The sequence below is a fragment of the Triturus cristatus genome, chromosome 2_2 (genome assembly GCF_964204655.1).
Source record: "Triturus cristatus chromosome 2_2, aTriCri1.1, whole genome shotgun sequence".
NCBI lineage: Eukaryota > Metazoa > Chordata > Amphibia > Caudata > Salamandridae > Triturus > Triturus cristatus.
In genome coordinates, this window is record NC_140582.1 from 819,342,273 (window position 1) to 819,355,195 (window position 12,923).

Here is a 12,923-nt window from a genome sequence, read left to right on the forward strand (position 1 = left end):
TCGTTCCGTGCGCGCACGGTGCGCTTCGCGCACAGTGAGCACGCGGTGCGCTTCGCGCGCCCACTTTACGCAGTTAGTGCCGTGCACGCACGGTAGGCACGCGGTGCGCTACGCGCACCGCGTGCCCACGTTACGCTGGATGGGCCATGTACGCACGATGCGCTTCGCGCACCGTCAGCACATGGAGGACATATTATGCGCTTCGTTGTGAAAGGTTATCTTTTACATGTTCCATTGATTGATATGCCATGCACAAAAGGTGCCCTGCGGACACCTTTTACACACGGGGTGGGGATAGTGTGGATAATTTTTTTATTTTAATTAATTTTTACCGTACGCGTACGATAAGCGTAATCGGCGTTTTTTCTAAAAAAAATAAAATTGGATTTTTTGACTTGGGGGTTCGTTTGGGACACCTTAATCAAGGCTAGGAGGTTAGGAGCTGTCTAAACAGCCCCTTTACATGTTTTTAGCCTTTGTTTTTCCTCCCCCCCCCTCAGAGTGCGAGAGAGAAAATGGCGGCCGCAGCTTCCTGGTTTCGACCGATTCGAATGTTTACTGAGATCTAACAGCCAATCAGAATCGCGCTCGCGCACGGCACCGTACGCGTACGGTAAGCTTACCGTAAGCGCACGGTAAGCGCACCGTAAGCTGCCACAGATATATATATTGATTTAAATGCTATTGTCTCAGGAACTACTGAACAGATTTACACCAGACCTACAAAAGGCACTTCCTTGACCTGTAGACTACCTCTCTGCCAAATTTCAAGTAACTCTGTTCAGCCGTTCGAGCTGTAGCTGTGTCTAAAGGTCCTATGGAAAAATGCATGGGAAAAACGCGTTTTGGGACCCCCCTTTTTTCTCAGCCCCCGCTTGACGAATCCCCCCCGAGACTTTCAGGGTAGGAGCGTAGCGTAGCGTCCCATTAGTTTTGAAAATTTCACGAGGATTCGTCGACCGGCACCAAAGTTATTCCAAATAGAATGTTGCGGTTTTCCTATGGAAACAGGGTCCTAACTATGACTATCTACTGGCGACCGCCAGTAGATATATATATATATATATCTGCAAACTGTTCTGATTTCTTTTCTTGGTACGCCGCCTACTGTCCTCCCTTAATGGGCTTTACTCTTAAATCTAAATATTGGGTAAAGAGCAGGTGTTGATTGGAGGACCCAGAGTTATCTCTTGCTTCCCAAACTGATCTAATAACCAAAGCCCATTTACATCATCTTACGTTTCGACACTTATTGTTCTTGTCTTAAACTTCTCACAGTAAATCGCTCTTTTGTCCGATCTCAATTACACAGTCAGTCTCAACTAGCTCATCCTTCCAGTAAAATGTAATTCTGGCTTATAGTCAATACAGAGCGCAGCAGTCAGGCTGGTCTTTGAAATGAGGAAAACTCACTCTGTGTCGGCAAAGCATCAGAAAAAGAACAAAGCGGTCTGCTCTCTGAAAAGGATTTACCATCACAACTAGCTTTGTTCAACATGGAGAACCACTCTGCAGCATTCTTCTTTGGAACCTCTGCTGCAATTCTAAATTCAATCACACAAGTTTACGCTTTTTAGCCAGGCCAGAAAATCTTTGTTTTAGGCTCTGGAAGCATGAAACGCTCTGTGGCTGCAAGAAAGCTATCTATTCATTTATCCTTATTTCATTGTTCCAAAAAGTACTTTTTGAACAATAGGAGCTGTGGGTTGCCCACTTTCTCTGGGGGTGATTTACTGTCCTAACATTAGGAGAACTTCTTTGGAGGATGTATGATCACACTTTTAAAAAACAAACTTGGAATGCTCTACCTCCATCTCAAAAAAGTATCTATTCACTTACTGTTCCACCATCAGCATACAAAATGGCTCTTTGAAAAGTAGGGTTGTGAATTTACAGAGTTCTCTTAAGGTTAATTACAAGTAAAGGTTTCCTTCAATAGTCCTAACCTACCCTCGGAAGGTATTTGTAGGTACTTTATAAAAGGAAACTCAGATACATGGAAATAATATACTGTGTGTTGAACAGGAGTTATATTGAAATATTGCACTGTGTGAAGCAGTGGAACCTTTGCTAATGACTGTACAAGTGACTGTACAAGTATGAAGTGTGAAACCAAAGTGTATTGTTTGTTTTCTTTTTCTTAATTAAGAAAAACTTCAATATTATACTTTAAAACTTTCCTCCTGCAACACACAAGAGAAGTACAATACAACATTTAACAAAATATACATAATACATTATTTGACAATATACCTCCCAATTCCCAAAAGGTGAGGTTACATTTTCTGTGCAGTAGTATTACTGGTGTTATGTATAAGACCATAAAACACTTTACAGATACAGCAAGACTTACCTATGGCTAAAGTCAAGACCTTTAACTTGTTTTGCACCAATCTGACCACTTCACTTTTCTGCAGTGGTGTTGCTCTACAAACGATGACAGTTCGACAATGCTTGGTGAGCTGCAGGAATTTACTTTGTAGACTCTCATGCAGTGCAAATTCGAGTGTCTTCCCATCAATTACTAAACCAATGTGCATTTCTGGAATTAGAGCCGAGGAAGGCAGGTTCAGACTCAAAGGAGGTTTTGGATTGAGGCCCTTAAGAGGAACATTTCTTTCAATTCCTTCCATGATCCTGTCCATCAATACGTCACAAGAATTCTTTGCAAGGTGGGTAGGCAAAGAAAAGACAGAGTACAGTTAGAACATTTGGGATGATGTGTCATTGCTATATTAACCCAGGCATCTTAAATAGCAAACATACAAGAAACAGTCAAGGAATGATTGAGAGTTCAGAATTATCTGAACAGACAGGTGGATCTTGGCTATCACAATATATTATCAATAAACTATGAAAACAGGGCTTTTATTTAAGAGACATAATTGCATTATTATGTGTTAGGTACACATTTAATTGCCATTTAAAGTGAAACATACAATAAGTAAACAGGGAAAAGAATAAAACATTTTAATTATAGATATTTACACTTTATTAAAAATAGTAACAACAGGCACTAAGTGTCAATAAGAACCCTCGAAGCTCTAGACTGGGACCTAGGCGCAATTTCAGGCAGACCACAATGGAGTGCCGGTCAGATATCAAGCGGGTTCGTTCCAATCTTAGATTTGACTTTTTTACCCTTCTGTCTGAATCTTTTTTTTATGGCAGTCAAAGTCCTTTAGCAGGGCACGTCTGAAACTGTATAAGAGGAAGGTGAATCAATATCGGGCACCTTTGCAGAGTCCCAACTTTTCAGGGTTTCTGGAGCAAGTCCTCTAGGTCTTTTCTAAAGTGCCCAGTACCTCAGAGACAGCACTAGGGGGTCAGTAGAGGCCACCAGCAAATACCAACTATGACTGGTCACTCAGGAAAAAGACGCCTTCCAGCTTGTTGTGCCCTGTAGCAACACAATAGGCCACCCAACTGACTCTTGGAGTCCACTTCATTGTCCTGGGTACAAGAGGGATCAGCTTCAATCTTCTGTCCTCTTCTGATCCTCTGCAGGCCAAGAAATTGCTTTGAGGAGGTATCGTTGGGGTGCCACATTTGTAGTTTGCACTAGCCAGTGGGTGAAGGAGACTCCTAGATACTTTCAAAGCAATGGGGAAAACGTTTGCTGGGGCCAACCGTACCCACTTTTGCTGCACATTCAGCTTGCCTTACTGCGAACACTACCACAGTGCAGCTCACTAACAAAATGCAAGATGAGTGAACACTTCCTCCCAACTAGCAGGGTGGGCAGTGAAATGTACAGTCCCTTCCTTCCCATGTGTCCACTACAAACCACTTCTTGAGGTAGCCACACTCCTACTGAATTCAAACCCAGTCTGGCTAGTGTGGGCCTTGTGGATATAGGCTTTCCCTTCTTCCGGTCTCTCCTTATATGAACTATGAATGGGGCAAGCTTCACCTCTGTACCCTTCAAGCTGATGAAGCTTCTGGGTCCACCTAAACTATCAGGCATGGGCTGATAGGGACTTCATGACCCACAAACAGTCCATCCGGTCACCAGGCCTAAGCCACTGTCCTGCTTTGGGAATGGTTTTCACACCTCACTTCCCGTGCAGTTGCTGGTAGACCAATGCAAATTAGCCTCTAAGGTCTTCAGGCAGGAAAGAGAAAACTTTCTAAAAGTTACTTTTTCTAAATATGTATAACAAAGAAATTCTCCAATGAATTGCAATTTTAATAAATGTTGAGAATAACCTTAGAAGGACTATTTTAGTAGTTTCCTGCCAACAGTTGTAAATTAAAGTTTCTAATCTGTACTTCAATATTTTCTAGGATCTATTTCGAGTTCTGCCGGTAAAAATAGCTTTTTGGGTCTAGTGACTGGATGAGCGAGACCAATTTAATTTTACCTGTTCCACTTTTAAATTTCAGACACCCTACCTTGAGGATAACAAGATGCACCTAAGGAGAGAGTTATTACTTATAAGCAGGGTTTCCTACCTTTCAAAAAGGGTTAGTTTGACAGATGTGACAGAGTTCTTTAGGCTGCTACAAATGGCAGGCCTGAAGCTATGTTTAACAGGCCAACTATGTGGCTGGCACCATAGGTGCTGCGTAGAATGGTGGCATTTCATTTATAGACCCTGGGTACATTTCTACTATATATACTAGAGACTTATTGGTCAGAGGAATATCAGGGATAATCCAAATTAGCCATCTTTAAAGGTGAAGGAACATGCTACTCCTGGTTAGCAGGGGTAAACTGCACAAAGTTAGAAAACAGCAAACATATAATCTCAAAAAAGGTAGAAAATGTATTGTGATGATGCAAAAAGGTGGATTTGCTTCTGTAGGCATGGGAATGTCCCCTGCATGGAAATGGACATGCACCCCTGCCCACCCAACTGTACTGATGTTAGGATTCCTAATGCTGATTTTAGTAGTCCTAGGAAAACACGGATCATGCATGTGCACCATGACATAAACCTGTCTCACACATTGCGATCTTGATGCACCAGGAGTGGCGCCCAAAGCACTACTCTAATGGTGGTAGAAGGCTACTGCCTGCAGTAGGAGCTAAACAGCACAAGGGCAGTGGTGGCAGCGTATTTGTGCAGTTATCAGTATAAGTGAACAAGTCCTTTTTAACCTGTGCCACTGGAGTGAGGCTGTCATCTGCCAAGCAGCCAGATGGGCTGTGTGAAGAGGGGTAGCACTGCAAGACTTCTGCCTGTGACCAGGACTGGGGGCCAAGGCCTGCTAGCCTCCTTGCTGGGTGAGGGAACATTACCCAGGGAATTCAAGACCACCTGTCCTGGGGCCTGAAGATACAGCACCTACCTGCTTTCCAAGATCAGTATCCTCTTTGAGGAAGAGGAAAGCATTGGAGGGTGTAAGATAAAGTGGGAAGCTCTGATGGGTGATCACCTGTGCGAGGTGTGAATAAATGGCTACTGCACCAATGTGGTTATTTCCATAGTTCAGGACTGAGCCAGCGACCCCCGAATGCCAGGAGAGCGCCACTGTGAATACAGCCACTGGAAAGACTGCTGTGTGGTAAGGGCCCAAGCCTTGCGTTGTAGCAGTGTGGCAATTCTGTATGCCAGGAAGGGCCACCTTGTGAGACTGCCGTACTGTAAGGGCCAAAGCCTAGAGTGGCAACAGTATACCAGGAGGGGGCACCATGGATACATTTGCCATGCTGACTGGGCCGAAGCCAGTGGACAGCAAGCTGTAGAGAACTGTAGGTTACCGGGAGCAACAAAGACTGCAACTTGCTCAACCCCTTGGATAAGGATGCAGTGAGAGCACCATCAGCAAAGTGAGGGACCCACAACAGGATTGTCATAGCCATCCCCTTCTCTCTCACTATCGAGAGTGAGTAAACACTTACCCCGCAGGAGAAGCCGCAGGAAACCTGCAGCCGCCGGAGAAGCACATCCGTGGGGGAAGAACCTGCACTTACAGAGTGTAGCAGCAGAGTCTGCATACAGCCAACTCATCGGGCTTGGGCTGCAGCTGTTAAGATCACCCACGGGTGAATCACACACTAGGACTCCAAACGCTTCTCTCCAGCCGGTGAGAGTGACACTTGTTTTGGGTCTGATGTCACTGGGGCAACTTGCGGCTAAATCGAACATGTGTAGTCTGGAAACCTACTGACTTAAAATCAAAGTCATTGTCTACTCTTGAGACTCTGACTACTAGTGAGGCATACCCTGGATGTTATCAATAGTGAACGGTGAATAACAACGATCGCCAATGTAAGGATTTCGTGGGACAGGGAATCGCAAAAGAGAAACTAGAGCCCAGAGATCAGTGTTACTGCCTTATTCTTCCTATGTGTGGTATGCGGTAGAACTAAAATACTTCTCTTTTGTTATAAAAGTGAGTATTTGACTGGATAATGATTTGATGCTGCGCCTGAACACATTTTGAGTTGTGAGCCAGTTTTCATTAATCTGAATCTACACCTTCCCCCGCCCTGATGAATCCTTGGGACTGCTTCGATCACGCAACCCTGAGAGTCAAGCACAGAAGAGGTACTTGGCCCAGTTACAAGGGATCCATAGTAAGTCAGGATCGGTACATCAGGAGTAAAAGGCGGCAACCACCAAGGTTGGGCCAAGTAACCCTTGCGTGCCCCATGGCCCCCAGAAAGAAATTCTGAAAATTTGCAGCAATCGATGGGGCGCCTAACGCTTAGGAGCCTGTATACAGTTGTGGCATTAGCCATTTCCAATTTGTGCCAGTAGTACAATAAGTCAAGTTTATTCTACGCACAAAGGAGACATACACTGACAATGGAATTTACCTCAGCCCCATCTCCATAGATCAGATGAAGGACTTATGTAGGAACAAAGGGTGGAGGATTCCCAGGGACAGAGGTCGTTGCTAATTTTATTAGGGATCAGTTTGCAATAATCGGTGAAAGGGATGAGGCTGCAATCGACTCTGGGGAGGGAACTATGGTAGGAACCCTGTAAGAGCGCTGTGGGATTCAAGTTCTAGGATCCCCTTAGCACAGATCTAGCCCAGACACACACGTATGTGCCCTAATGCATTTTAAAGAGTTTCACCAAGACAATCACCACCTTTAGTTTCTAGAATACCTTAGATGTGTACACCACCTCGAATTTTAGGGCACCACTGTAACCAATTTGCATGGGCTGAGACCATGAGCTTACAGCTGGTACTTCAGAAAGCTAAGGCTGAGGAAGATGAGAATGGCAGAAGTTTAAAAGGAAAAGCTAAGACTAGCTCACCAGGAACAAGAGGAGAACAGGTAGGAGAGACAGGAGGAAAGGGCCAAGGAGGAGAAACCAAGACAGAGTGAGGAGGAACAGAGAGAGTTGGAAAAGAACCAAAAGGAAAAGGAAAGAGATGAAGCGGGAAAGGATAGTTCTTGAGATATAGAGAGAGAGAGACACTTCGACGCTTAGGATGACAGCAACGACTACTTTGTCTGAGATAAGTGACTCTACATCCAGTTCAGGCCAGGCTGTGGCCAAGGTTCCGAAATATATTGTGCATGTGGAAAGTCAGGATATTTTAGAATGGTTTGTGAGCTTGGAAGTCGTATGTGAGGCACAGGCTGTCTAAGGCAGCTGCCTGAATTGGGCACAAGTCATTGGAAGGGACAACCATCACTTGGAGATTGCCTGCGACAGACAACATGGTCTATGAGTGAATGAAGGAAGTTCTGATTAGGAGGTTTGGCCTGTAGCGAGTTCAGGACCTGCAGGGATTCTAAGACTACTAGAGAGAGGATGGTGTCCCTTTGAAGCTTGGATTCATGGTGCATTGCGTGATTGTAATGAGTGGGTAGGAGGGATGGAGGCCAAGGACTTTTGGTCCATTAACCAGTTGATGGTGACAGAGTGACTCAAAGAGGAGTACTCTAACCCGCCTAGGCAATACATGTCTGATTTGACAGGGAGGGATGCAGACAAACTTGCAGTGTTAGTTGACAAGTGGTTAGGTAACAGGATTCACAAAGGGCTAGAGCATAATGGCTCGAAGCCAAAGTGGGAGAAGAACTCCCAACAGACTGATTTTCAACCATAGGGTAGCAGCTAGGGTAATTCTCATGGGACTCCAGTAGGGCCCCGGAAACATGGGAATGGTAATGGTGTGTCCACGAATGAGAAGGGAGGCTAGAAGATTTCTTCCAAGATCAAGATGGTGACTTGATTTAAGTATCAACAGAAGGGACATTAAGAGAGATTGCCAGGTCATTGCCCTTGTGCAGGACTGAGATGACGACCCCCGTATGCCGGGAGAGGGCTTCCGTGAAGATACCTGTTAAAAAGAGTGTAATGCGGTAAGAGCCGAAGCCTTGCGTGGTAGCAGTGTGGTGACCCCGTATGTGATAAGGGCCGAAGTCTTGTGCAGTAGAGGGGCGGTGACCCTATATGCCAGGAGGAGCCTCTGTGGTAACTGACTACCATGCGGTAAGGGCCAAAGCTTTGTATGGCAACCTTGTATGTCAGGAGGGTCTGCTGTGGATCACTTTGCATTGTTGACTGGGACAGAGCCCGTAGACTGCGTTCGGTGGTGACCTCATGTATTGGAGGTCGTCACCGGAATCACCAAGGGCTGCAACTTGTTTTACTTCGTTGGATAAGTGAGGATGCCGAGTGAGCACCGCCAAACTAGCGTGGGACCAAGAACAAGATCGTAGTCCCCCTCTTTCGCCCTCCCAAATCTAACGCAAGAAAATACTTACCCCGTTGGAGAAGCTGCTGGAAACCTCTGACTGCTGCAGGAGCACCACTGCAAGAGCCTGTGCCTGCTAAATGCAGCCACTGAGTAGGCGTGCAGCCAACTCATCTGACTTTGGCTGGAGCTGCTGAAGGACCCCTGGATGAGGCGCACTCCAGGAATTCTAATGCTTCCCTATTGCCAGTGCAGATAAGACTTGTTTAATTCTTGACGGCCCACTGGGAACTTGCTGCTAAATTGATTGCTTGTGCGCAGGAACACTATTAACTTTAAATCAGAGTCGCAGTGCACTCTTTAGACTCGGAATACTAGTGGGGTATACCCTGGATATTAGCAATAGTGAATGGGGAATAATCATGATTGCTAACACGAGGACTGTGTGGGACAGGATATCCCAAAGCGACAAAAGAGCCCCGACCATAGGGGAGCAGTGAGTAATTATGTGTGAATGTTGTAGCCTCGCTTTGTGTGGGGTGCAGTAGAAATAAACTACTTCTCTTCCATTATAAAGTGAGTATATGGCTGGCCAATGATTTATAGCTGCTGCTGCGTGCATTTTGAGTTGTGAGCCTGTGTTCACTAGTCTTTATCTTTCAATCAATCAATCAATCATGGAATTTATATCGCGCACTACTCACCCGGAAGGGTCTCAAGGCGCTTGGGGGAGGGGGTCTGCTACTGCTCGAACAGCCAGGTCTTGAGCTGTTTCCTGAAGGCGAGGTGGTCCTGGGTCAGCCGCAGGTGGACGGGCAGGGAGTTCCATGTCTTGGCCGCCAGGTAGGAGAAGGATCTTCCTCCGGCGGTGGCTCACTGGACGCGAGGGACGACGGCGAGGGCGAGATTCGCGGATCGTAGCTGGCGGGTGGGCGTGTAGAAGGTCAGGCGGTCGTTGAGGTACCTTGGGCCCAGGTCGTGGAGGGATTTGTGTGCGTGGGTGAGGAGTCTGAACGTGATCCTCTTGTTGACCGGGAGCCAGTGCAGGCCTCTCAGGTGGCTCGAGATGTGGCTGCGTCGTGGGACGTCCAGGATGAGTCGGGCGGAGGCGTTCTGGATACGCTGAAGTCTCTTCTGAAGCTTGGCTGTTGTACCGGCGTAGAGGGTGTTTCCGTAGTCTAGTCTGCTGGTGACGAGGGCCTGGGTGACCGTTTTCCTGGTCTCGGTCGGGATCCATCGGAAGATCTTGCGGAGCATTCGGAGGGTGTGGAAGCAAGATGAGGAGACGGCGTTGACTTGTCTGGTCATCGATAGGGAGGAGTCCAGGATGACGCCCAAGTTGCGTGCGTGGTCCGTTGGCTTGGGTGCGGTGCCTAGGGCCGGGGGCCACCAGGAGTCGTCCCATGCGGAGGGCGACGGTCCCAGGATGAGGACTTCCGTCTTGTCCGTGTTCAATTTCAGGCGACTGATGTTCATCCATTCGGCGACGTCTCTCATCCCTCCGTGTAGGCTGGCTTTGGCGGTGTCGGGGTCTTTGGTGAGTGAGAGAATCAGCTGGGTGTCATCGGCGTAGGAAATGATGTTGAGGTTGTGTTTGCGTGTGATGGCAGCGAGGGGTTTCATGTAGATGTTGAAGAGAGTGGGGCTGAGCGACGATCCTTGCGGGACTCCGCAGATGACTTTGGTTGCCTCAGAGCGGAACGGAGGGAGGCGTACTCTCTGAGTTCTGCCGGAGAGGTATGAGATGATCCAGTCCAGAGCCTTCCCTTGGAGGCCGGTGTCGTTGAGGCGTTGGACTAGGGTGCGGTGGCAGACAGTGTCAAATGCTGCGGAGAGGTCTAGGAGGATGAGTGCCGCTGTTTCACCGTTGTCGAGCAGGGCTCGGATGTCGTCGGTGGCTGCGATGAGGGCGGTCTCGGTGCTGTGGTTGGCTCTGAATCCGGACTGCGATGGGTCGAGGGATCCGTTCGTCTCGAGGAAGGTGGCCAGTTGCTTGTTGACGACCTTCTCGATGACTTTGGCGGGGTAAGGCAGGAGCGAGATGGGGCGGAAGTTCTTGAGGTGGGTCGGGTCCGCTGTTGGTTTCTTCAGCAGGGCGCTGAGCTCGGCATGCTTCCAGCTCTCCGGGAAGGTTGCTGTGTCGAAGGAGGTGTTGATGATGTCTCGGAGGTGGGGTGCGATGGTAGAGGCGGCCTTGTTGAAGACATGGTGGGGGCACGGGTCGGTCGGGGATCCGGAGTGGATGGTGTTCATCATGCGTGTCGTTTCTTCGGGGGTCACCTCGGTCCATGTTTGGAGGATGGCGGCAGGGTGCGTAGGTTCGACCGATGGGTGCGGGGGTGGTTCGCCGAAACTGTTGTGGATGTCGGCGATCTTGCGGTGGAAGTACGAGGCGAGGGAGTCGCAGAGGTCCTGCGAGGGAGTGATGTCGTTGTTGCCGGTGCTGGGGTTGGAGAACTCCTTGACGATGTTGAAGAGCTCCTCGCTGTCATGGGCATTCTTGTCCAGTCGTTCCTTCAGAGATTTCTTCTTGGTGGTGCGGATGAGCTGGTGATGTCTGCGGGTGGCGAGTTTGAGGGTGGTCATGTTGTCGGCGGTTTTGTCGAGGAGCCAGGCCTTCGAGGGTGCGGCAGGCCTTCTTGGAGTCCTTGAGTTCGTCGGTGAACCAGGGGGCCTTCTTGCTTCTGGGCCTGGTGAGTGGGTTCCTCAGTGGGGCAAGGTCGTCGGCACAGGAGGTCAGCCACTGCGTGAGGTCGAGGGCTGCTGTGTCAGGGTCCGTTGTCCTGACAGGTGGGTTCTGGCTGAGGGAGGTGGCGAGCTGGTCGACGGTGATCTTGCTCCAGTTTCTGTGGGGAACCTGCTCCGGGTGGTGGTGGACCGTGTTCTTTTTGTAGCTGAAGTGGACGCAGCTGTGGTCAGTCCAGTGAAGTCCGGTGGAGTGGCTGAAGGTGACGTGCTTGCTGGATGAGAAGAGGGGGTCGAGCGTGTGGGTGGGGGTGTTGACCAGTTGCTTGAGTCCGAGGTTGGCGAGGTTGTCCAGCAGGGCGGTGGTGTTGCAGTCGTTGTTGTTCTCCAGGTGGAAGTTGAGGTCCCCGAGGAAGATGTAGTCGGTGGAGGGGAGGGCGTGAGGGCTGATGAAGTCCGTGATGTCTTCGCAGAACTGTGCTCGTGGTCCCGGGGGTCTGTAGATGAGGGTGCCTCTGAGGGTAGTCTTGGGGTCGGTGTGGATCTGGAAGTGCAGGTATTCAGCGGCATTTAATGCGACGATGGAGTCAGTCGAGATGCACACCTCCGATGCACTAGTAGGTGGTGGGGTGTGTCTCAGCAGTAACTCCGTACCAGACCAGACGGCACAGAGTAGTGTCACTTATGCCATTCCTGCGTGCTGATATCAGTTTCTTTGTTTCTCCACCTTTAAATGAAGATCTGGAGCTCTGCTCTCAACTTAGTCTTTCTTTTGACAACTACTACATTTTTAGGACAGCATATTAAGCAACAATGTCCTCTCCTAAAACGTACAAGGTTGCAGATGAAGCACAGATTCCGCTCCAAGACACATTCTTGGTCACAAGGCCGCTCTTTCGAAAGGTCCAATGCCCAGCAGCAGTCTTCTGATAAAGTATAAACAAACAAAGTAAGTCTATGTGGGACTCGACTCCATCCTGCCACTCAAAGTCTAGCAAAAAGGCGTAAGGGCATTTATCAAAAGATTGCACTTGTCCGGTGTCACCAGAATCCAGCTCGATTCTCTGTTACTCTTGGTGTGCTCTAAATTTAACTGCCGACAGTGGTGTTCAATGCGGTCTAGCTACAGACCTTTAGTGTAATTCCAGCTGCCTCTGATTGGCCTGTAAGCCCCATGCATCTGCAGGAAGTCTCCTGTGAAACTTCCACAGGGAAGGGCACCTGTGACGCTCTCTGCCCCCTCAGGGGCCACCGCAAATCCAGTCCCAACTTCTAAAATGGTGTTAACATCAAAGCTGGTTCCTTCCATTCGACACAAACCTTGCTGGCCTTAGAGCTGGTCTCACAGCATATCTCTGACCCTGAACTAATGTCAACTCGTTTCTGGCCCATGCTATGCTATGAGATCACAAAGACATAATCATGGTTTTGCAACCAGGCTCTAATCCAGGACCTCTGCCAACCCACCAGTACTATCAGAGACTTGTAATGATGATGAGTAAGGGTTTAACCTACTTTCACCTAGTTATACGAATGATGCCTATTACTCTGAAAGCCAAAATACCACTGAGCTAGAGACATCTCTTGAAGCAGGGCTAAACATGCCAGCTAGACCGCCAACAGAA

At 48.3% G+C, this 12,923-nt stretch overlaps 1 protein-coding gene across 2 annotated transcripts in view; it reads right to left on the bottom strand.

The window, feature by feature from the left end:
- Positions 1-12,923, bottom strand: part of ATP10D (ATPase phospholipid transporting 10D (putative)) — a 755,240-nt gene that overhangs the window by 215,954 nt on the left and 526,363 nt on the right. For both annotated transcript variants that reach the window (XM_085642148.1, XM_085642147.1), the window contains exon 16: positions 2,354-2,663. In XM_085642148.1, coding sequence (XP_085498274.1) covers positions 2,354-2,663 — 310 coding nt within the window. The remainder of the gene's footprint in view (positions 1-2,353; positions 2,664-12,923) is intronic.